The sequence below is a fragment of the Triticum aestivum genome, chromosome 2D, assembly GCF_018294505.1.
Source record: "Triticum aestivum cultivar Chinese Spring chromosome 2D, IWGSC CS RefSeq v2.1, whole genome shotgun sequence".
Lineage (NCBI taxonomy): Eukaryota > Viridiplantae > Streptophyta > Magnoliopsida > Poales > Poaceae > Triticum > Triticum aestivum.
Genome location: NC_057799.1, coordinates 587,738,510 through 587,764,006, shown reverse-complemented (window position 1 = coordinate 587,764,006; position 25,497 = coordinate 587,738,510). Strand labels below are relative to the sequence as shown.

At 49.3% G+C, this 25,497-nt stretch overlaps 2 protein-coding genes across 4 annotated transcripts; both read right to left on the bottom strand.

The window, feature by feature from the left end:
* LOC123050175 (anthocyanidin reductase ((2S)-flavan-3-ol-forming)-like) lies at positions 1–1,632 on the bottom strand. Of its 3 annotated transcripts, none has more exons than XM_044473010.1 (6): positions 1,509–1,632; positions 1,185–1,351; positions 754–954; positions 506–665; positions 238–461; positions 1–138 (listed from the first exon to the last, which is right to left on the bottom strand). In XM_044473010.1, exons 1-6 carry the CDS (start codon positions 1,630–1,632, stop codon positions 1–3), a joined length of 1,014 nt encoding a protein of 337 aa, XP_044328945.1. The 3 variants fall into 3 exon arrangements, with proteins under 3 accessions (XP_044328945.1, XP_044328944.1, XP_044328943.1); XM_044473009.1 differs by having other exon boundaries at positions 1–148; positions 242–461; XM_044473008.1 differs by having other exon boundaries at positions 1–461.
* A 12,095-nt stretch (positions 1,633–13,727) lies between these two features.
* On the bottom strand, positions 13,728–24,916 carry LOC123055983 (uncharacterized). The gene is made up of 3 exons (XM_044479769.1): positions 23,811–24,916; positions 22,956–23,713; positions 13,728–14,998 (listed from the first exon to the last, which is right to left on the bottom strand). Exons 1-3 carry the CDS (start codon positions 24,914–24,916, stop codon positions 13,728–13,730), a joined length of 3,135 nt encoding a protein of 1,044 aa, XP_044335704.1.
* Positions 24,917–25,497: the final 581 nt, after the last annotated feature.

Here is a 25,497-nt window from a genome sequence, read left to right as displayed (position 1 = left end):
TCAGTAGGGAAGAATCCCTGTGGTCCTGCCGTACTCGACGAGGTCATCGAAGATCTCACTCAGGTCATTATACTTGAACGCGAATCCTTCCCCGATGAGCTTCTCCGACGACAGACACACTCTCGGCTCATCTGGGTACTCATCAAAGCTGCAAAACATATGTGGATGTTGGTAAACCAGCAAAAAAATAAACATGCGTCTGTGTAGACTGTAGAGTAGTTTAGACAACCGGTTCACATACCGTTCGGGTTTCACGTTGTATTCTGGGTACTTCTCCGCAAGGAGACGCGCGAGTTGCACGATGGTGGTGTTGTGGCTGCAGCAGATGTACCTACCTGCCGATGACTCGTTCTCGGCGACGAACAGCTTGGCACGGCAGAGGTCGTCTACGTGGCATATCGCCATGGAGTCATCTGTGACCGCCTGCAGGCCTAACAGGATGCCCAGCTGTTTCTCGTCGCCTGAAAAAACACAAGAGAAATGCAAGCAGGGATGCGTCTCTCACCGGACAACAGGGAGAGGGTGATGGGCACGCTGGTTCTGGCCTTGGAGTCCGGCGACGCACCCAAGGTGTACACGGGCAACATGGTGACAAGGCTGATGCCGTTCTCCTCCGCGAATTCGTTCGCCGCCTTCTCCAGAACCACCTTGGAAACCGCGTATCCCTGCCATGCAAATTACACATAACTAATACTGCCTTCTATGGATTGTGTATGTCCTTGTTAGAGAGACGGAATAAAAAGATTTATGTACCCAAGTTGGTGGCTTGTTGGCTCTGAGATACTCAACGTCGGACCATGAGCTCTCGTCCAGCACGTGGCCGCCGCCGTGCAGCGGCCTCCTCGACACCGCGGCATCTGACGATGTCAGTATCACCCGCTTCACCGTCCCGGCTCTCACGCAGGACCTCATCACGTTAAGTGTTCCTTGCACACCAGCTTCGATCAGATCTCTCTGCCGTCAAACACAAAGAACACTAAGTTATCCCCAAGGAGGAAATAGACTGACATAATTGTGTTACCACATGATGAAATGCCAACTGTGGGGGTGAACAAGATTTGAAGCCTTCTATGGCCGATAATAATTTGTCAGAGAGAGTCATGGTTGACAGCCTAAATGGTGTCCCGACTCACTCCTAACAATCGTGCAAATGAAAAAGAAACATGGTAGAAATGTCTGTTTACCTCAGGATCTGCTGATCCGAGGTTCGTCGGAGCTGCGACGAGGAAGACGTAGTCACAGCCGGAAACTGCGTTATCAAAGCTGCCTTCTTCATCCAACTGAGCATGGACGATCTCCAAGGGGCCAAGTGTTTCCAAGTCCTTGAGGTGGGAGTTCTTCTCCACGTTATCTTCATCATACAAAATACATAATCTTGAGAGTCTTTGGAAATTTGGATCAAAATACAGAATCTTTATCTAGTCGAGTCTGAACTCTGAAGAATCTGAGATTTCAGCTCAAATTCTACAAGATAGAACTAGAAACACGGAAGCAAACAATAATCCAACCGGGGTCTCTGACAGTCGTCTTGACAGCGTAGCCTTTCTCGAGCAGCAGCTTGATGAGTGCTGAAGCGATGTAGCCGCTCCCTCCGGTGACGCACGCCGTCTTCTTCACCTCAGCCACCGACATCTCGATCAGTACCTCTCCTGGCAAAGATCGAGAACGACGATTCGCTGGCTCACCTCACTTCAAGCAGCGAGGTCTGCTACGGTTGTTCGTTGCCACTCCGTAGAGAATCTGCATTTATACTGCACATACCTAGACAAGTTGCAGGTTCGTGACCAACTACAAAGAAATTTCTAGCAGTTGAAAGTGATCTGCACGCTCATCGATGACGCAGTGGCAGTCGGTAAGGTTGATGTGCGCTGTACGATACAATACAAACATTTGAACTTGGAATTGTTGACGCTGCTGTCGAGCTCACCAGCGAGCAACTGGTATATGGGAAGGAGGGGTTATATGATTTGGCTGGCGGCGGACGAGGAGTTGACTGAGAAATGTTGTTTTTTCTGAGCCTTAGAAGTCATATCCTTCTACGTTTTTTTTGGCATAAGGTTGAATAAAGTATTATACAACACAGTGAACATGTGTAGTGTAAAATAAATAGCAATGTTTCAACATATTTGTGCTTTATGGGGATATCGATTAGAGTTTTATCTGCAGTGCATCCCTTGGTTCTGAGACCCATCATATGTAATCTATATCTATATTAATTACACCTCAAACTCCCGTAAAAATTACCCATCACGCCATCCGTAAGTAAAAAAAATGTTCGTTAAAGCAGGAACCTTACAAAAATATCATCACTGCATTCGGCCTATTTTGGTCTGCCCCATCCTTGTGCTCTTCGGCCCACCCCGTCCCCGTGCGGTGATCCATCTCCCCTCCACCGCCGTGCTGACATATGTCAGCTCTGTGGCGCCGCTTCACCCGCCCACTACAAGATGCGCCGGACAAGACAAGGCAAATCTTAGGGCAACTCCAACGCGCAGACGCATTTGGTCTGCATGTGTCTGTTTGGACCGAAACGGACGAAAACGCCAGCCCAGTGCGCGAACGCAAACCCAAATCAAGTTCGCTCGCTGTCCGTCTGGACGCATTTCCGGCCCAAATTTGCACATAATTTGCGTCCACACGAACACGAGATGGACACCCCCACGTGTCCTCTCGGTGTTCGCCTCAGTCCCGCATGTCTACCGCCCAACCACCACCTAGGTCATAGTCAATGCTGTCCACCTACCTCGGGCCCGCATACCACTGAGTGGAAGCATCCACAGTCCACGCCCTTTTATATTATAAGCCGGCTGATAGAAATCCCAGACGCCATGGCCGGCTTCGGCAAGGGAAAGGGCAAGCACGACCCTGTGGCCAGCTCATCGCATGGTCCGGCGAGGTTCACGTTGGTGCTGCCGGGGGAGGGGGAAGGCGAGCCGGCCACACGACTGGCTGTAGATCCCGGTGCACCGCGCGCAGTACCACTGGGAGTACCGCGTCCCGCTTCCGTGGCCGGACGTCAATCTCCCCCACAGCTGGCACCTTGACCCCCAGCGCATTCCGGTGCCAGCCGTGCCACAATAAGAGCGGGCCCACGTGGAGGAGATCCGCAGGCGGTGTGCTCTCCTCACGGCGGAGCAACACCGCCACTCGGCGCATGCGCCAGACTCCCCGCATTGGGATGTCTGACGTGCACCGTGGTCTAGATCGACGCCCTCCCTCCACGTCGCCGCTGGTGGTGAGGCCGGAGGACGTGGAGGCTGAGGCCGCCTACTAGGCGGCACCGGAGGAGGCCTTCCAGCGCGCCATCGACGGTTCGAAGCGCGAGGAAGACGCCTGCTGGTCTGGCCTCAAGGAGGTGCTCCAGTTGTCTGTGGTCGGCGACAACGTCTACCCACTGCCACCACCATCACCACCGGCACCGCCAGCACCCGCACCGGCACCGCCTGCAACCAATGCATCCGCAAAATGTACCAGTGGACCGGCATCGTGCGGGGGTGGGTACAACACTTCGGCCGTGTCGATGGACACGACGACCGAGGAGGAGGCGCAACACCTAGACGTCTGGAAGGCCCACTGGCTGGCGGAGGAGCGGGCCGACGCCGAGCGCCAAATGCAGCGGGGGCGCCGGCTACATAGGGCGCGCTAGGAGGAGGAGGCACGCGCGTGATGTCAGGCAGCACCGCCGCAGTAGGAGGCGCCAAAGGAGGTGGTGCTGGTGGCCTACAAGGACGCCTTCCCTTGGGCTGCGCCGCCGGCGTTCTTCGACCTCACCCGCTTCGAATCGAAGGACGATGCCTAGGGCTGCGGGCTGTGGCGGTGGGACGCTGCACTTTTTTAGTTTTATTAATGTTTTATGTTTAATTATGTTGAAGTGAACTTTGGCCAAAGTTTTTAATATGTTTAATTATGTTTTGTTAATATGTAGTATGTTTTAAATTTAAATGTTTTATATGCCTATTTAATATTTTTAGGACCACGCGGACTAATGCGTCGGCCGTGAGGCGCATTGATGCCCCATTGCTAAAAACCAGACACACTCGTCCGCTGGACTGATGCGCACCTTTTGTGTGAGAGTGAGACGCATTGGAGTTGACCTTACGCCCCTGCCCACCCCTACGCCGTCTGTGCACTCGACAACCTCCCCTTGTCCTTTTGCTACACATGGGACGCCCACACCTTGAAGGTCAAGGGAAGACCCTCTGCTCCAAGATCGTATATGTCGGCCTCCACCTTCACTCCGCCCATATGCTCCACCGTCCTCTGCACCTCCCTCTGTCTAGCACGAGCGAACACAAGTTTGACTCATCTCCCATCCTCCGGACTAGATGGGGAGGACAGTCAGAAGGGACCTGTAGCTATCCGGCCCGCTCCGCGACCTCATCCCATCGGTGGATTTTAGTTCTATGTATGCTCCGCCCTCCTTCTCCATGGCGGCTAAATTTCGTGTTTTGACCATTTTGCAATACAAATTTAGGATCTGACCCCGGTTGGGAAAAAATTCGGGATTTGACCCTTTTTCTTACCGCCAGGGGCTCTGGCGGTAGGGTTAGACAAGCTACCGCTAGGGGCCCTGGCGGTAGGGTGCGACGGAGGGGGACGGCGGGCTTCTCCGCGTGCTGACGTGGATTAGTACCCTACCGCCAGGGCCCCTGGCGGTAGCCTGTTTAATCCTACCGCCAGAGCCCCTGGCAGTAGGGTCCGGGCAGTTATTTCGCCCGAGACCCCGCGCCCCTGCCCATCTCCCCACCCCTCCCCTCCCCCCCGTCGGCAGTTCCTCATTTTCTTCCCCAACTCGCCCCTCTCCCCCCTCTCATCTTCTCCACTTTCCCCCTCGGATCTTCACCGTTTCTTCATCGTTTTTGCGGATCAAGATGGCCCCGAAGAGAGAAACGTAAGCTCCTCCAATCCCTCCAATTAGTTTTTGCAAACTTTCTTCCGATTCGACGCATTATTTGCTTGAAATCCCTCGTATTTTTGAACTTAGATTGGATTTTTTCACCTAAGATTGTTTTAGCTTGATTGTAGTTCTAGTTCTTAGTTCTTTAGTAACTAGTGGTATTGAATATGAACTCTAATCAATAGTTCATATGTTAGTGTGAAGATGAACCCTAGTTCATAATTTTTTTTGTTAAAAAAATTATGATGTAATGCATGTGGGAGGACTTGATTGTAGTTTTATGATGCATGTTGATATGATGATATGAAGATGTTGTTTTGAAAATTTTGTTTAAAAATATGATGATATGATGCATGTTGGAGGATTTTTTTTGATATGATGCATGTTGATATGATTTGATCCATCATGTGTACTAGATGTTGTTGGAGGAATGTGCTTAAGATTTTATTTTGATATGATGCATGTTGATATGATTTGATTTCATTTTTGTTTATGTATGCTTATGCTTATGATGCTTTTGTTTATGAAATTTTATTAAGGCGGGCACCTCTTGCGGACAACATCGGCCCACGGTACTCCATGCTTGACTACGCATTAGACAAGGGTCATCGTGCTCGTTTCATAGAGAACGGAGAGGTAAGTAATATGAATGAAATATTGATAAAAGTTTTCGGATTGATGAAAATAATTTCCTAACTTTTGGTGTTCACTTTTTGACAGATGCTCCAGCCACTGCGCATGAGGGGGCACGGGGTTCATGGGCATATGGACTACGACGAGCGCTACACGCCGTTCTTCAAGAAAGCCCGACTATTGGGTTTCGTGTTGCAGTTCAAGCGTCAGCCGCCGACGCTTGTCCACGTAGCTCTGACAGCTTTGATTGACCGGTGGCGACCGGAGACCCATTCTTTCCATCTCCCATGCGGGGAGATGACGGTGACCCTCGAGGATTGGTCGATGATTACTGCCATGCCGATCGAGGGTCATGCACTCACCGGGCGAGTGGAGAGGACCAACTGGCAGGAGAGGGTTACCACCCTCATCGGCGACTGCCCCGGTGCTAAGGGTAATTGTACATCCGGTGTGTCGTTGCCCTGGCTCTCGGAGCACCGGAAGACATGCCCCCAAGACACCGATGAGATGACTGTGGAGTGGTACGCGAGGGCCTACCTGTGGTATCTTCTCATGGAGGTCGTGTTTCCAGACAGCTCCGGGAATCTCTGCCAACTGGTCGTAATCTGTTCTTCCTAGCGGACTGGGATGCAGGGTACAGCTGGGGGACCGCATCTCTCGCCTACCTATACCGTTCGGTAAGAGAGTATCTAATTGCCTACCTACGAAAGTATGTCCATGACATTTTGTTATATATGATCCTCATTTGATTTTTTGCAGCTTGACGACGCAACGCAGAGGACGGGAGACAAGTCCAATATGGGTGGCTTTGTCTGGGCCTTCTCCATTTGGATGTGGGAGCGGCTGCCGGTGGGGCGTCCTGAGAAGATGCGAAGACGCCCATGGGGTGCCTATAGCGAGGACGGCGACGAGACTCGACACCCCACCCTAGCTTACGAGTGGGACGTTGTCAAACTCTACACGGGCCTAAACAAGACTTCGTACAAGACCTACACCAACGAGTTGGACGCTTTGACGCATAAGCAGGTATATGAACTCGCTCAACACCTTTAACTTTGATTCACTTTTGACCGAGAGTGGGAACTCACCAGCGTATATGTAAGAGGTAAACTGGTGGCCGTATCATGACCGAGAGTGGGACTTTGATCTGAACGTGATGTGCAATGAGGACCGTGGTCTCTGGGGGTGCATCGTGCCCATGATCTGTGTGTATGCCGTCGAGTGGCACTTGCCACACCGCGTGGCCACGCAGTTTGGGGTGTATCAGCATACCCCACCGGGCACGCCCACCGATATCGGCGGCCACGCGCTCCACCTGTGAGCGCTTTGTTCTCCGTGCCCATGATTTCATTGCGTGGCGACTTTATTATGATGTTTCTTGTGGCCTATGCCTTGCAGGATGAGCCAGCAGAAGAATCAGTCGATCACAGACTGGGGAGAGGAGCATAAAACTCATGTGACGGAGTGGAACCGACGGAGGTACCGGAAAGACGTGGAGAGGAAAGTGACTGACTGGGATGCTTACCTGGACCGACACATGAGGTGGTACGATGATGGCCAGAAGCACCGTCTTCGTCTCAGGCCTAGGTGGACGGAGGAAGACATCGCGGAGCTGGAGAGGGATGACCCCGAGGAAGAGGCCTACCAGACCGGCATCAGAGACATGCACAGTGGATTTAGGGAGTTTGCACCCCTCATCAACAGAGTGGTAAGTTTGAACCGACTGTTGTATTTAAATTATTGTATTCATCATCGTGACTGACTTATGTCGTTGCAGTCTGGTGAGCTGAACAGATGCATCTTTGAAGCCTCAGATGCACTAGGTGATGCCCCCGGGAGCGTACAATCTGAGAACAAAATGAGGGGGACGATGAAGGTACAATTTCAGCCTTCTCGGAACAGATGCATCTTGTTCACTTGCAATCATAAACCTAATACTTATTATGCCCTTGTTTCATTGTGAGTGCAGAAGTTCGTGAAGCGTTGTCGCAAGCTAGTAGGGCTGCTTGGGTGTGCTGGAGCTGGGTCGGTTGAAGCTTATCGGCATGTAGCCATACAAGGTCACATCGGCTCATCGAGCCATGTTGCCTCGTCGTCTAGGTTGGTTGAGGAGGAGGAGGAGGAAGAGGATGAGGAGGAGTAGGAGGCCACACATGAAGAAGGGGAGGATGAGGAGGATGAGAGCAACGGGGAGGAGGAGTACGATGAAGATTATGGACCTCCACCAACTCAATCATCTCAACCACCTCAGCTGCCGAAGAGGAATCCGAAGAAGAAGGATTTGGTGAGTCTGGACCCTTTCCAGAGACCGGTTACTCGACGGCCCAAGAAGAAGACTGAAGAGACTCGTTCAAAGAGTAACGAGGACCGTACCTCCAAGAGGGGAAGGAGTAACTGATTCTGCTCTTCGATAGTTGGCTCTTGTAGTAGGAACTCCGTTTGTGGAACGGTATGTTTGCTACTTGTGTGTTGGAACTCCGTTTGTAACTTATTTGTGGAACGGTGTGTTTGTTACTTGTGTGTCTATCTGGAACTCCGTTTTCTAATTAGTTGAACTCCGTTTGCTATTTGTGGAACTATATTATCTTCAAGTTTTGTTAATGTGTATGTGATTCCCAAGTTTAATTATTTAAGATCTGTGATATTGCTGTTATATTGATTTTGAAAAGAAGCAAACAATTGAACTTGAAACAACAAAACACAGGACCCTACTGCCACGGACCCTGGCGGTAGGGTTAGAGAGCCTAGCGCCAGCCCCGCCAGGGCCCTTTCATATTTCGTTACAGAAGGTTTGCGAGGCAAAACCTAGCCACATCCTACCGCCAGGGGATCTGGCGGTAGGGTACTTATCCACGTCAGCTCGGGCAAACGGCCGCCGTCCCCCTCCGTCGCACCCTACCGCCAGGGCCCCTGGCGGTAGGCTGTGTAACCCTACCGCCAGAGCCCCTGGCGGTAGCGAAAGGGTCAAATCCCGATTTTTTTGCAAACCGGGGTCAGATCCTGAATTTGTATCCCAAAAGGGTCAAAACACGAAATTTTTCCCTCCACGGCCGCCCTTGATGGGAACCCATCTGCTACGCTGACATCCTTGCCGATGAAAGAAGGCTGGAGATTCAGATACTGCAGAAGATCCTGCAGGATGGATTATGCTAGAAGGGTCTTCCAAGATGCGGGTGGGGATTTTGCTGTCCGCCGTGCTACGTCAGAAGCTGGCAATCGGCGGCGAACTCATCACGTACATGTGGGTTCTGTTGACACACGGCAGCATCAATGAAAAGCCAATGAGTCGGTTCGAGCGAAAGGGCCCTCGAACGCTCTTATATTTCTTTACAAAGGGAGTAGTTTTTAGATGGAACTTCAGATTCCATAGACCACATGACAACAACCTCAACCACATCCCTGCCCGTAAGCAGTTCAACACCAATACAGAATCGCAGATTACCTAATTTGCTGTATATGCCACTTCGAATATCGATGGCCGTGAAGTGTATGTTTCATATGCTAATTTTCTTTTGGCCAGACTCATGAAGTGAATGTGTAGGCCTGGGCACCACCAACCCACACCAAGCACCATTCATAAATTTAGGAGGATGAAATGACCTACCATTTTGGCATCACGATGCTTGCTATTTCCTGGGCATGTCATACATCGACGGGTTACACATACATGCCATTGACAACTAAATTTTGCTGGATAAATAAATATGACTGCATGCATGCAACACTCATTAAACAAAAACTAAAGCCAAAGCTAATACAAAATTAAAAACAAAACATAATTTGTTCTAAGAAAGAATGAATTAAGGGCATTTGTATTACCTAGAAGAATAAAGAAAATGTAAAGATACGTAAAACAAACAACGGCACAAAATTGCACACCATTGGCATAGAAATTGAATTGTTTCATAATAAGCAAAAATAAGTATATGGGAGTGGACTTTTTAGAAAGCTGTATGAATCACACACATATTGCATAAAAATTAGTGAGTATATATCCCTTTTATGGGGACTATTATTTGATAGGCACATAAATTTTTAGGGCGTTTAGTTAAATAATCTCCATTGCTCGATCAAGATCCAAAGGTCGAGCCACCTTCTTCTTTCTCTACCCTTATTCTTCACCCTGTACCAATACAAAAACAAACTAAAAAAAACTATAGTTTTCTAGGGAAAATGAATTAGTGGCATTGGTATTACTCTTTAATAATAAATAAAATAAAAAACTAAAACAAACAATGACAAAAATTGGTATTACTATCAAAAAGAAACAAAATGAAATAGAATCCAAATAATAAAAATAATGAAGTTGTCTAAGAAAGAATGAAGTAATGCTATTAGTATTACCCTTTAAGAAGAAGGAAAATGAAAAAAAATCAAAATAATGAAGTTCTCTAAAGAAGAATGAATTAGCGACATTGGTATTACCCATTAAGAAGAACTAAATTATAAAAAAACAAACAATGATGAAGTTTGAACATAATATCCACAATTTTTTTATAATATGAAAGAATAAGCATGCGATAGTGGAATTTTCACAAAAAGGGATTTCATAAGGAGTGAATTAATTGCATTGATATTACCATTAAGAAGAAATATAATAATAATAATAATACAAAAATCCAAATAATGAAGTTTCATATGGAAAAACGAATTGGTGGCATTGTTATTACCCTTTAAGAAGAAAGGATATGAAATAAAACTAAAACATTATCAAACTAATGAGTTTTCTAAGGAAGAATGAATTGGTGGTATTGTTATTACCCTTTAAGAAGAAAGAAAACAAAAGAAATGTAAAAATAAAAGTTTTGCAAAATTATACACAAAAATTATGTTCTTTTAAATATGCAAGAATAAGCATATATATATGTATGTATGTATAGGGTCGCGCTATTCGTCACCCTGGGTGAGGAATAGTTATTCTTCACCCCTCTCTATTTTGACATCAATGCACCGTATTTTTACGTTTCGTAAATTTTGTCTTATTTCATACGTAAAAAGAGAGCGTAAGAAAATATATACTTGCCGTAAAAAATATTTTATGTTACGTAAAGTTACGAACGTAAAAACATACATAAAATGCGATATTTCTGGTCTTATAACCTATTTTTTTGTTTTCTTATACCAAATTTTACGTAGTGAATCAATATGAATGTAACTATTTGTATTCTAAATGTAATTTATTTATGAAGCGATCGTAAGATTACCTCGGACGAAGAATCACTTATTCTGCAACCTGGGTGATGAATAGTATTCGTCACCCTGGGTGAGGAATAGTTGTTCTTCACCCCTCTCTATTTTGACATCAATGCACCGTATTTTTACGTTTCGTAAATTTTGTCTTATTTCATACGTAAAAAGAGAGCGTAAGAAAATATATACTTGCCGTAAAAAATATTTTATGTTACGTAAAGTTACGAACGTAAAAACATACATAAAATGCGATATTTCTGGTCTTATAACCTATTTTTTTGTTTTCTTATACCAAATTTTACGTAGTGAATCAATATGAATGTAACTATTTGTATTCTAAATGTAATTTATTTATGAAGCGATCGTAAGATTACCTCGGACGAAGAATCACTTATTCTGCAACCTGGGTGATGAATAGTATTACTAGGGTCGCGCTATTCGTCACCCTGGGTGAGGAATAGTTATTCTTCACCCCTCTCTATTTTGACATCAATGCACCGTATTTTTACGTTTCGTAAATTTTGTCTTATTTCATACGTAAAAAGAGAGCGTAAGAAAATATATACTTGCCGTAAAAAATATTTTATGTTACGTAAAGTTACGAACGTAAAAACATACATAAAATGCGATATTTCTGGTCTTATAACCTATTTTTTTGTTTTCTTATACCAAATTTTACGTAGTGAATCAATATGAATGTAACTATTTGTATTCTAAATGTAATTTATTTATGAAGCGATCGTAAGATTACCTCGGACGAAGAATCACTTATTCTGCAACCTGGGTGATGAACAGTATTACTAGGGTCGCGCTATTCGTCACCCTGGGTGAGGAATAGTTATTCTTCACCCCTCTCTATTTTGACATCAATGCACCGTATTTTTACGTTTCGTAAATTTTGTCTTATTTCATACGTAAAAAGAGAGCGTAAGAAAATATATACTTGCCGTAAAAAATATTTTATGTTACGTAAAGTTACGAACGTAAAAACATACATAAAATGCGATATTTCTAGTCTTATAACCTATTTTTTTGTTTTCTTATACCAAATTTTACGTAGTGAATCAATATGAATGTAACTATTTGTATTCTAAATGTAATTTATTTATGAAGCGATCGTAAGATTACCTCGGACGAAGAATCACTTATTCTGCAACCTGGGTGATGAATAGTATTACTGTATATATATATATATATATATATATATATATATATATATATATATATATATATATATATATATATATATATATAATAGGGAAATTAAAAAAATTAGTGAGAAGGAATTAATTCGTGGTATTGATCTTACCCTTTAAAGAAGACAGAAAATGAAATAATAAATAAATAAAAATCAAAATAATGAATTTTATAATTTACAAATGAAGTAGCTCCATTGGTATTAAGCTTTAAGAATAAAGATAATGAAAAAAGTAAAAAAAAAACTTGCAGGCAACTTTGCACCAAAATTACACTTTTGTAGTATGCAAGCAATAATCAAATAATAGTGTAATTTTCGCACATATTACAAAGTATTTGTGTGTATACATCTATACTCACCCAAATCCCAAAAATAACTCAAAAAATTTAAAACCAACTCAATAAAGAAAAACTAATAACAAAAGGAGAACACATAAAAACTGAAAAACAGAAGGGAAAAAAAAGGAAAGAGAGATGGGTTGGGCGGTATAGGTAATGGGCTTCAGCCCAGTAGGAAATTGAGTGACCCAAGTATGAGGTCAGTCAAAGAAAAACAGCCCAAAAAAGCTCACAGAACAGTTTAGAGAAAAAGCACAACACGAATCTCAGAGCAAGAATCGACGGCGAGGAAATCGACTGGCCAAATTGAAAATTCGAACGACTTACATATAGGTGAAGTGTTAAACTAATAGTTACTTCTCGAGATATGAGTGTACTTCATTCACCGCAAAAAATCACATGCTTTTTTACGTACGCGCACCACACAAAGGGGGCTTACACTGCTGGATAACTCCAATCTCCAGGTGTCTACACGTGATGCATGTGCACCAATCTAAAGAGAATAAACTAAGTCTCATCTAGGTGATATTAGCATAGATTTTATTTCCTATTTTATTTTCTTCTTTCTTTCAATATTATTTTTCCCTTTTCTTTTTTGTTTTTGTCAACATTTTCATTGTATTTCTTACAAAAAAAATTGTATAGTTGCACGTAACTAGTTGCCATGCAGTTGTGCACGGGTGCGCCGCTAGGATACACAGTTGCACATAACCGGCAAATTTGCTCGCACAGTTGCACCCGACCGACAGGCATGTTGCGCGGGACCGATAGACATGCAATTACAGGCGATCGCTGGACATGCACAGAGGCGGATCCGAGGAATAAAACCTCTATCTTCCTTTAACAAGCATGCTCAGGCGATTTAGAAAAGTAAAACCGTCGGCCTCCAATGAGCTGACCCACTATTAGAGGTTGTTCCAGATGCAAAACCGCCTCCGACTTGGATGTATTGGAGTCGGTTTACACCGGGGAACCACCTCCGGTTTGAGTTATCGATAAGGTATATAAACCCTCTGAGTCTGTTGTGTTGTGCCTCTCTTTCTCCGACAGATAATAAGGTTTTAGGGTTGCCTTTTCAACTACCGAGATGTTTTCGAATTGATCCTCTATTTCTTCAATCCAAAACTTGATGTCGCTATAGGACTACCATATAAAACTATACCGGAAAACCATCACTACGTGACTCGGAAATAGTTTTTCCTCGGTCTTACGTATGAGACAAAAAAAACGTGTCAACATAATCCCCTCCAACTAAACAATTGAATAACTAAAAAATATACAAGCCAAACTAGGCGAATCCAACATAGTTTGTAACCCACACACGGAGGACAGAGAGAGTGTACAACCAAAATCTGACACAAGTTGTCCGATCAGCAGCATTTCAAATCAAGAGAATAACCAGAAAGAACAAAAATACAAGGTAATAATAAAAAAACAAATGAGAGGAATGTAAACAAGGAGACTTAATTAGTTACACCCTAGTGACTGGCACCGGCCACCCAGGATGATCATTGCATCTTCCCAGGTATTTCAACAACTTTTCTTTCTTGTCAGAGAAGTACTTCCATACAGTGAGCTGCTTAGCCTTCCCCAGCACCGCGTCGAATGATAGCAACACGTAGATCGTGATGAAGACGACCACCACGGCGACGAGCGCTATTACGTACCCGGACGTTTCCCAGTCTCTGCAGCTGCCGGCGGCGTAGGCGCCCAGCAAGCCCAACAAGTCCAGCACCACGGCGGTCTGCATCGCCCAGAGCGGCGCCCCGCGCTTCTTCTTCACGGTGCGCAGCAGCACCAGCATGATGACCACGACGGAGGCGACGAATGACGTTGCATTGCAGTAGAAAAAGGCCTGGTACCGTGCCGCGTTGGTGTCGAGTAGGATCGGGTTGCCGGCGACGGAGATGTACGCAGCCGACGGTGATGGCGACAGCGACGAGGGCGACGGCGAGGGGGACGGTGATGACGCGTTATCATCGTCGCCCCACGTGCCGCCGGGAGGCGCGAGACCTGCTTGGTACGTCACGCTCGCCGCAAGGATGCCAAGCAGCATCAGGGACTTGCGTTTCTCGTACTTCACGCGGCGTCGTTTCTGCTGCAGTCGCTTGGAGGCGGAGACCTTGTCCTTGTCGTTCTCATCATCCGGCCCCATCGGCGCCGAAGATAGCGGCTCGAGCAGCCTTTGCAGCCACTGCGGAACCCATGGTTGCTCTGACAGATTGCGGCGGTCCGCGTACAGGTAGAAGAGGATCTCCAGGACGAGGAAGGCGATCACCGCAGCGACGAGCGCAAAGACATAGATGGAGGTGCGCAGCTTCCGGCAGCTGCCGGTGGCATAGGCACCCATGAGGCCTAGAAGCCCGACCATGACGCAGACGTGGAGCGCGTTGCTCCGAATGCCCTGCTTCGACAGCGTCTGGTTCACCAAGAGGAGAATGACGGCAACGGAAGCCATGAACCCCGTCGCGTTACAGTAGAAGAACACTTGGTACCTGACCCCGTAGTAGTCGAGGAGGATTGGGTCACCGGCGGTGACCTTCCTGACCCCATTGCTTTCCGTCCAGAACCCACCCGGCGGGTTCAGCCCGGTCTGGTACGTGACGGTAGCGGCGAGGATGGCGAGCTGCAGCAAGAACTTGCGCTTCCTCTCGAGGCTTTTTTTCTCAAGAATAACACGCTTGTTCTCGAGGTTTTCTTCAAGAGTATGCTTTCCCTCGGACTCAGAGCCTGGCTGGGTTTCTTCAAGAATAAATTGCAAGTGAAATTTATTTCAACAAATGTCAGAAACCGTAAAAGTTAAATGAGTATAAAATATATTCAATAATAGTCTTGTTCGAAAAGAGTATCCTCGGGTCCATATATATATAAACATCAATAAATAATTCTTTGATTTATAATATATGAAGCATCTAAAAATGACTAAGAAAAAAATGCTACTCCCTCCTATCCGTATTAACTGTCAATTATTTTGTATAAAATTGTACTCTCTCCGTTCCATATTAAGTGTAGTACGAAATTAGTGACAATTTGTACTAATTTATTGTCAATTAAAATAGATCGGAGGGAGCAACTTTTTCACTGGAATGGCAGATGCATGCATACACACTCTGTCCTTCCCTCTAAAAAGAGGCGGTGAGACCTTTACAGGCAACTTAAATTCGCTACACATGTGAGCAGCACTGTTCTAGAATATAAGGTGTATTAGTTATTTATAAGTGAATGTTTGACTTAATTTATAGTGAAATATATGAACATCTACAATACTAGAAGGATGGCTTTCCCCTCTCCTCTCTCTCCCCTGGCGACGCCTCCCTCCCCCTCCTCCCCTCTGGCGGCGGCCTCGTCTCGTGCGGCCTCCCCCCCCCTCTTCCCTGTTGTCTCCTCCTTGTTCCCCCTCGGCGGCGCGCCCCGCCCCCTCCTCCGCCCCGGCCCCCTTGCCTCGCTCCGTCCTCCCCGCTCCTTCTCGGGCCAACAGGTTCTGGGCTCTCGACTCGGATGATTCGGGGTCGGATTCTGAGGCTCTTCCTCCCCCTCCTCGTCTGGTCCCTGCGGGCGGTCTCTCCGTCGTTTCGGCCCCGGGCCGCCGTCGGAAGTTCGCACCTGGCGGGCGCGGTCGGCTTGCCGGTGTCGTGGTGGAGGAGGATGGCTAGCGTCACGTTTCCCGTGGGAGCCGCCGTGCTGCAGCCTGGTCTCCGGTTCGAGGGCCTCTGGGCTCTGGTGGGGGTGGGGGGGGGGGGGGGCGGTGGCTGCGGCTTCCTCTCCGTCCTCCCCTCCGGTGGTCCTCCCCGCCTGTTCGTTCTCTAGGGGGTCGGCTCCGGCTTCGCCATCGGCGCCGGCGCCTGACCTAGATCTGGAGATGGGGTTGGTGGTGGATTCTGTGTCTGGGCTGCGGGCCCTTGTGCCGCTTGATGGGCCTGGTGGGCTTGGGTCGGTGCCTGCCCTGGCCTGCGTGACCGTTTTTCCCCCTCCCTTCCCTGGACTCTGGGCTGCGGATGGCCCAGGCCCAGTCCCCTCCTCCCCCCTCGGCCCTCCCTGTCGGCCCGGGCCTGGCTCGGTCCGGGTATATATGGATCCGGAAGGGGTCGGTTCCCCCATTTCTAGGGTTTCCTGCCTCCTCTTCCGATCTGCGTCGTCGCCGCCTCCCCATTCGCTTCTTCTCCCGATCTGCTCCTCCTCCCCTTTCCCATTCGTTTGCGGCGGTGGTCGCGATGGATTCGCGTGGGTCCTCAAGCGAGGCCGTCTCCGGCCAGAAGCGGGGGCGTGATGGATCTGGCGAGGCGGCGACCGATCTGGAGTATGAAGCTGTGCTGCGCGCTAAGCTCCAGGCGTCGCTCGCTCCGGAGGCGGGGTCAGCGGCGGCCGGCTCGTCCCGCGCGCCTCTGGTTCTGGGCCGTGGATCCCTCGCCGCCCCTGCATGGCGCTCCTCCGGCCGTTGCTGATCCTTGGGAGCTGGCGGCCGCGGGCAGTTGGGCTGGCTCTTCTAGCCCGGTTCCGCCGCCTCCTCCGCATGGTGCTGCTCCCCTGGGTGGTGGGTCCGGTGCGGGCTCCGGCGGTGGCTGGTGGGGGTCCGTCGCTTTTCGTCCCGCGAGGTGCGTCGGGGGCGCCGGTCCGCCGTCCCGTTGGCGCTGCTGCTGGGCGGGGCGTCGGATCTGGGCCCGGCGCGGCTGGTGATCGTATTCTCCCCCCTCCCCCTTGTGGTCCTGGTCGCGCTCCTCCTCAATCTCAGGTCGCCAATCCTACTCTCACCTGCTTCGCATGTCACCGTCCTGGTCATTTTCAGTCCCAATGCCAAAACCCCCCCTTCTGCCTCATCTGTAGGGAAGATGGTCATCTCACTATGGATTGTCAGAACCGTACCAAGCCTCCTGCCTTTGTCCACTATGGTCTTGGCCTTCCTGGGTGCTCCTTCTTCGCCTTAGATAGGGAGGTTCCTGCCGTTGCTCCTATTCCAGCGCTCTCCAACGTTGGCATCATCTCTGTCTAGTCCAAACGCATAACATCCCAGGTTCTTCTTGATGAGCTCCGGTTGTGGGATGAGGGAGGGTGGAACTGGCAAATCCGTCAGCTTTCAGACTTTGAGTTTGCTGCGACTTTCCCCTCCAAGGAAAGCCTCCGCATGATTTCCTCCTGTACTAGCTTCACGTTGCCTCTGAACCAATTGGTTGTCTCGGTCAAGGCTGCATCTAATGGCTCCAAGGCTATCTCCTCCCTGTCTGATGTATGGGTTCTAGTTGATGATGTCCCTCCCTCCTGTGTTGCGTTCCACGGCGTTTCTGATGGCTTTCGGGGTGCTAATCGGCAAACCTATTGAGGTTGATCATGAGTCTTTGGCTATCCTCGGGCCGGTCCGTCTGCGGGTGTGGTGTGTGGATCCCCTCTGTATCCGTGGCTCCATTGATGTCTTCCCCTCGGCTGGTGGCTTCTGGCTCAGGGTCCTGGTGGAGGGTGACTCGGGTCCGGTGTCGCCCCCGCCTCCTCCCCCGCCCTCTGCTTCCGGCAATGATGACAAGAGCAAGGATGGTGACGGCTGCTCGGACGATTCTATGCATAGCAATGATCAGCGCTTTACCCAGTCGGAGTGGGACGGGCTCTCTCCAGAAGACCAGGACCTGTTGAAGGAGAATGCTCCGGTCGGCCGTGGGGCTAATGATTCGTTGCCGGACTCGGTTGGAGGGGCTGCGGCTTCTGGTGGGGCGAAGGGAACTCCATTTTCGGTGGTGTGCTCTAATCTTCCAGCCCGCCCTGCCTCTCCATCCCTCTCAGGCATTGAAGACTTGCCCCCGGCTGGCCCCTTAGCCTCCAAGAAGAAGAAGAAGTCGTCGGTCAAGAAATACTCTGCTAAAAGCAGGGCGTCTGGTGATTCAAGGCAGTCTGCGGCTGGGCTCTGCCGCAGGCTGGATGCTGACTTGGGTACGGCCTCGGGCCCGTCTTCTGCTGCGGCATCTCCCTGCCTTGCTCGTCATGCGCCGTTGCGCTCGCCGGCATCCACGGCTCGCAAGAGTGGTCGCGTCTCCAACAGCGGCGAGCGGGTGGCTGATCGGGCCGCTCGGGATCTACCTCCTTCAGGTTCGCGTCCATGCCCCCCTCCTCTAACCCCGATGTTCATTCTCCTGTTCGTTTAGTGCTTCCGTCTCAATCTGATGAACATTTGCTTAGTATTTGAGATGATGTGGGTATTTGCTTTGACGCTAGTTTGGGTTCTCCCTCTTCATTGCTTGGCGTTATTAGGGCTAATGAAATAGCTCAGGCTGACATCGCTAAAGCCAAGGAGGCTGGGCTGGGATCGATTGCCCCATTGGTTGTGGCCGGTGGGGATGAGGGGGGATCTGACAGGAGTCAGGCTCCCCCGACTGCTTCTAAACGTGGGGCTGGGAAACATGCTAAAACCTGCAAGGCTCCGAGCAGGTCGAGCCTTAGAATTAAAAACCTCTCTTTTAGATGAAGGCTCTATTCTGGAATATTAGGGGTTTCGGCGCTAGGGGGCGCAGGGACCAGCTAAAAGACTTGGTTTGTTCTGAAAATGTTGATATCATTGGTCTTGTCGAGACTCTCAAACCCTCCTTCTCCCCAAATGAACTCTCGGCCGTTGCTGGGACAGATAGATTCGATTGGAACTTTGTGGCCCCTGTTGGTCATTCGGGTGGTATTCTTCTTGGCACTAAGAAAGATGTTTTTGATTTTGTCGCTTTTGATCATGGCATTTTTTGGGCTAACACAGTGGTTTCTCACCGAATCCTTAACTCTTTACTAGAAATCATGGTGGTATATGGTCCGGCTGATCATTCTATGTCATATATTTTTCTGGATGAACTTCGCAATAAAATTGAATCCTGTGAGCTGCCACTATTGATTGGGGGAGACTTCAATTTGATGCGCTACCCTTCGGATAAGAGTACCTCTAACTTCTCGTGGCCGCTGGCCGACGCGTTCAATGCTTTCATCAGAGATACGGCGATCCGTGAAATCCCTAGGATCGGGGCCCGTTACACCTGGACGAATCGCCAAACTGCTCCCATTCGTTCTGTCCTTGATCGGGTTTTCTTGTGTCCTAGTTGGGATTCGTTGTTTCCCCGTGTCATTCTCAGAGCCCTGGCTATAGTGGGCTCGGATCACTCCCCTCTGATTCTTGATGATGGTACTCGTTCGGTTGCCTTCCCGAGGTTTCAGTTCGATGCCTCTTGGCTCCATGTGGAGGGTTTCGCTGACTTGATTGCGCAAAAGATTTCGTCTTTCCTGTCTTCTAACCGCCGACCTTTTGGTCCGATGGACGACTGGCATCAATGCTCCTATTTTCTTCGTAGATTCCTTCGGGGTTGGTCTAAAAATCACTTTGCTGAGTCAAGGCATGACAAAGTTTGGTTGGCTGCTCAAATAGAGGTGCTTGATGCTCGTGCGGACAACTTAGGCCTCTCCTCGGCCGAGTGGCAGACCCGTTATGGTCTTGAAGATGCACTTTTGGGTATTCGTCGTCACGAGGAAGTGTATTGGAAGCAAAGAGGCACTACTAATTGGACTTTAAAGGGTGACTCGCCCACGGCCTACTTCTTTGCCATCGCGAATGGTAGACGTCGGAGATGTCTGATCGATAGCCTCCTTATCGAGGGCGTCAGGGTCTCTGATCAATCTGTGATTATGCGTCACGTGGTTCATTTCTTCTCTACTCTCTTATCTGCTCAACCCAAGCTGGGTTTTAGGTTGGCGCCTACCTTTTGGTCTCCCCTCGAACAGGTTTCGAGCGATGAAAACGAGGGATTAATGATTCCCCCTTCTGAAGAGGAGATTTTCGATGCGATCCGAACTGCCAATTCTAACGCGGCTTCCGGGCCTGACGGTTTCTCCATTCCTTTCTTTAGGCAGTTCTGGCCTCAGTTAAAAGGCCTCATTCAGGCAATTACACAAGGCTTTTGGCTGGGAACTGTTGACATCTCTAGATTGAATTACACGGTGCTCACTCTCATCCCTAAGGTCAAAGGTGCTGACTTGATCACCCAGTTTAGGCCCATTGCCTTAATTAACAACTTCGCGAAGATCCCGGCTAAGGGCCTGGCTACTAGGCTGTCTCCGATCGCCCATCGCGTCATCAGTCCTTTCCAATCGGCGTTCATAAAGGGTAGATTTATTCTGGATGGTGTTCTTTGCTTGCATGAGATTGTCCATGACCTGCGGACCAAGGGCACTAAGGCAGTGGTTCTTAAACTTGATTTCGAGAAGGCTTATGACTCGGTGAGCTGGAATTTTCTTCGCCAAGTTCTTCTTGCTAAAGGCTTCGAGGGAGAGGTGGTTCACCGTCTTATGCAGCTCGTTTCGGGAGGGCACACGGCTGTGGCGGTTAATGGACAGATTAGTAATTTCTTTGCTAACGGTAGGGGCCTTAGACAAGGAGATCCGGCGTCCCCCCTTCTCTTTAACTTCGTTGCGGATGCTCTTTCTCATATCCTTTCTCGAGCAGCTAGTGCTGGTCACATTACACCTGTTAGCTCTCACTTGATCCCCAATGGCATCACTCACCTTCAATACGCGGACGACACCATTATTATGGTGGAACTTAATGAGGCCAGCCTCACGAACCTGAAATTCCTTCTCCTATGCTTCGAGACGCTATCGGGTCTTAAAATTAACTTTTCAAAGAGCAAAGTAATTGTGACTGGGGTACCTGACTCTGAAGCTCAGAGAGTGGCGCATCTTCTGAACTGCTCCCTTGGTTCTTATCCTTTCAAATACCTGGGCGTCCCAATCTCCCCTCTCAAGCTATTGGCAAAAGACTTTGCCCCGACAGTGACTAAAGTAGGGAACAGAGTCCTGCCGTGGAGAGGCCGTTACAATTCCCAGGCGGGCAAGGTCGCCCTCACTAATGCGTGCCTCTCCTCCCTTCCGATGTTTCTAATGGGCTTTTATCTCCTGTCCGGAGGGACTCACGCTGGTTTCGACAAGCATAGGGGTGCTTTTTACTGGAACTCCTCTGACAATAAGCGCAAATATAGGATGGTTAAGTGGGATCTAATTTGTAGGCCTAAGAACATGGGGGGCCTAGGCATCATTAACACGATGGTCATGAACAAGTGCCTCATGATAAAATGGTGGTGGAAAATTATGTTCCTCGAGGAGCGCCCCACCTGGCTTTCTCTTCTCAAAGCTAAGTACTTCCCCTCCTCGAGCCCCATGTTCGCCTCTTCCTCTGGTGGTTCTTAGTTTTGGTGTCAGCTTGTTAAAGTTCGCCCGATTTTCCGGTCCCTCGTTAAGTTTGTAGTTCGGAATGGTAAATCCACTCGCTTTTGGTTAGATTGGTGGGTTGGGGATACCACTCTCGCGGTGGCCTACCCGACCCTGTTCTCGTATTGCGCTGCTCCCGAGATCTCTATCTCTGAGCTCTCGGCTCACAATTGGGACCTTGACTTCCGGCGAACCCTTTCTCCTGTGGAGTTGGATGATTGGCAACGTCTTACTACCTGCTTCCCCTTGCTCTCGGAGGAAGATGACTCGGTTGTCTGGCCTCACTCTGCTTTGGGGCGTTTCTCAGTTAAATCCGCGTACGCCAAACTTATCTCGGGTGCCCGTATAGTGAAATTCAAGGATATTTGGTCGGCACGTATCCCTCCTAAGATAAATTTTATCTTGTGGCAAGCTTTCCGCCGTAAACTCCATGCGGCTGATCAAATTAGGAAGAGGAACGGGCCGGGCTCTGATAGATGCGCTCTATGTGGGGCTCTTGAAAACACCGAGCACATATTTTTTCATTGCTCTTTGGCTAAATTCCTTTGGAGTTGTATTAGACTTTGGCTTCATGTTAATTGGAATCCATCTTCTTTCGAGGACATGCGGCGCTGTGTCAGTACTTTATCAGGACGGTCTAAGAGGGTATTCTGGGTTGGTTGGGCAGCGATTTGTTGGTCGCTGTGGACTACTAGAAACAAGTTCACTATCGAACATATTTTCCCGGCTAACCCTGTGAATTGCTTATTTAAAGCCAATGTCTTTTTGCAGCAGTGGAGATCATTGACTAAGGAAGTGGATTTAGAGGCTTTCGATGACATGTTATCTAAGATGAGATCTACGGCTTCTTCCCTGCTGCGGCGATCTAGGAGGATGGCTTAAACTCCGGTTCTTTTGGACTCTTGGCTGGCCTGCGTGCCATGTTTGGCTGGTTGCCATGTACTCATACTTCTTAAACTTTGCTCTACTTATGTGATATTTGGTTGGTTGTGTCGTGACTCTGCCTGGTGGCTTTATTTATAAAGTCAGGCGTATGCCTTTTCTCTAAAAAAATCTACAATACTAGATGGATAAAAATTTATAATGAAATATATGAACATCTACAATACTAGATGGATAAAAATTTATAATGGAATATATGAACATCTACAATACTTAGATGGATAAAAAATGATAATATACTTCCTCCGTTAACTAACGTGCTTTTATTAAAAACCATGTCACTTATTAGTTATTACCGAACTAAAACCGCGCTAGTTATTTTCAAACAGGGTAAATATTTCATAAAAAATATAAAGATAATAATCGGATACTATTGTACATATTACTATTTTTCTTTATAAACTTAATCAAAGTTGAGAGAAGTTTGACTATTGAAAAATTAATAAGTACAACTTATATTTTGAAACGTAGGGAGAGCATGTGATGCATATGAGTCCAAAATACATAAACGGTAAAGCGAATGAGGAGAGGTATTTGGTCGGACCTTGAATGCTGCTCGTACTAGATAGGACTTTGGACTGCTTCTGGTCGTCGGTAAGGAGGCCAGCAGGAGCATGAACTTGCGCCGCTCCTTGAGGTGTGTCTTCTCCTCCTTGCGAGGACGGCTCGTCCGGACGGTGGCCAGCGCCAACGGCAGGGAGACCTTGTGTCGCTGGTTCTGCTCCTCCTGGCCGGGGCGGCTCGTCGGAGGAGAGTTTGAGCAACCGTGAAAGCCTCCCCGACAAGCGCTTCACACATTCAATCGGCATGGTCTGGCGCCCCTGAGCTGTGAACGCCACGACCTTGGCGATGGAGTAGACAAAGACGGCGACGGCGAGGGCGGCGACGTAGATGGTGGTGACTTTCTCCCGGCAGCTCCCGGCGACGTAGGCGCCCATGAGGCTGAACAGATCCAGTATCATGGCCGTCTTGAGTGCGGCACGTCCGACGGCGCTCAGCTGCCTGCTCTGGACGATGATGATGACGACCACCGACGCCACGAACGCCGCCGTGTTGCAGTGGTAGAAGGCCTTGTACCTCTTGGAGTGCATGTCGTGGAGAACTGGGTTCCCCGGGATGTGATGCGTGCGGCCTTGGTCGTCGTCTTCCGGCCAGACGCCGCCGGGCGGGCTCAGCCCAGCCTGGTAGGTCACCGTCGCCGCCAGGGTTGCCAGCAGCAGAACAAGGGACCGCGACGCCTCCACCTTGTCTTCTGGACCATTGTCCAAGTCGATTTTCTTGTCTCGTTTTTGCTTCACTATCCTATACAGTAGTACGTAGGAAATTATGAATAAGATAGTGTATACCGTAGACATAGAGAGTTGGTTAGCAAAACAATAATAATATTAATTACGCTTACTCTTGCTTTGGCCCCGATTTGCCTGCGCACGTCGTCACTATATTACAGATGGCTTCTCGCCATTTCTTGAACATGTCCATGGCGAACACGGCGATGGCCATCTGCAGCACAATGTACAGGAGCACGGCGCCGACGAGGGAGAAGACGTACACGGTCGTGGTGGGCCATCTGCAGCTGCCGGCGGCGTAGGCGGCCATGAGGCCGAGCAGCTCCACCAGGACGCACACGAGCAGCGCGTAAGACCGGGCGAGGCGGTCCCTCAGCGTCCTGCTCATGAGCAGCATGATGATGGCGAGGGAGGCGACGAAGGAGGTGGCGTTGGCGTAGAAGAAGGCGTGGTAGCGGATCTTGTAGCGCCCGTCGTGGAGCAGCGGGGCGCCGGCGCGGTGTCCGGCCACGGTCTTGGTCCAGAAGCCTCCCGGCGGCGCCAGCCCCGCCGCGTACGTCAGCGACGTCGCGAAGGTGGCCAGGAGGAAGAGGAATTTGCGGCGCTCCCTGATGTACTTGTTCTCCTCCGCGTCCCAAGGACACGAGTCGGGCGCCTTCCTCCCGAGTAGAAGTAGCAGGCTGGAGCCGGAGGAGGCGGAGGCCACGCCGACGTGGAGGGCGACGTAGACGAAGACGACGGCGAAGAGCGCGGAGATGTAGATGGACGCGACGACGTCGCGGCAGCTCCCCGCGGCGAAGGCGGCCATGAGGGCGAGCAGGTCGAGCAGCATGGCGGAGCGGAGGACGGTGAGGCCGACGCGGTTGCCGCTGATGCGCCGGTCCAGCAAGAACATGATGGTGACCAGGGACGCAACGAAGGCCGCGGCGTTGCAGTAGAAGAATGCGGTGTAGCGGCGCATGTAGGTCGACACCAGCACCGGGTCACCCACGCGGTTCGGGTACACCGCCGGCGCTGGCGCCGGGGGCAGGAGCGGCGGGGCCCGTGGCTGGACGGCGGCGCCGCGGGCGTTGCTGGTGCCCCCCTCCTGGTCCTGGGACCACACGCCGCCGGGCGGGTTGAGGCCGGCGCCGTAGGTGACGCTGGCAACCAGCGTGGCGAGCAGCAGCAGGTACTTGCGCCATTTCCAGAGGAACTCGATGTCCTCCGTCGGCTCCATCGCTAGCTTCCCGGTCGGGGACACAGTTTAGACTGCTGCACCGTGAAATATATGCCCACGATCGGTCCGGTCGGGCCGCCGTGTGCTGTGCTCTGCTCGCTCCGGGAATCATGGCGATGGAGTGCCCGTAGGTGTCTTCTTTTGGCAACGAATCATTGAAAGGCACACGTTGCTTAAACACCGTCGCCAATAATATATTCATCGATGCTCCATACCTCCCTTACCAGGCACAAATTAAGAATGGGATGCTAACTCAGACAAAGCCCCCCTGGTACCAAACCTCGCTCTCTCCTTCTCCTTTCTCTCGCATCGCATCACACTCATGACAGCAATCGAGCTGGATGTATATTGGTGCTGGTGCACGGCACGCGGCAAAGCGAGCGGAGACCCATATCCCCATGAAAACCAACAAAAGAATTCAGATTTGTTTGAAACATTTAAATAGAAGTTTTGAAATTTGAAATCATGAAAAGCATGTAATGGATGGAAGCACTCAACCGTACTGTCTTTGCAGGCCTGCATGTAGCAAGTGCGACAACACGGAATGATTTCGGTTTATCCGTGCTATAGACGAGTACCGA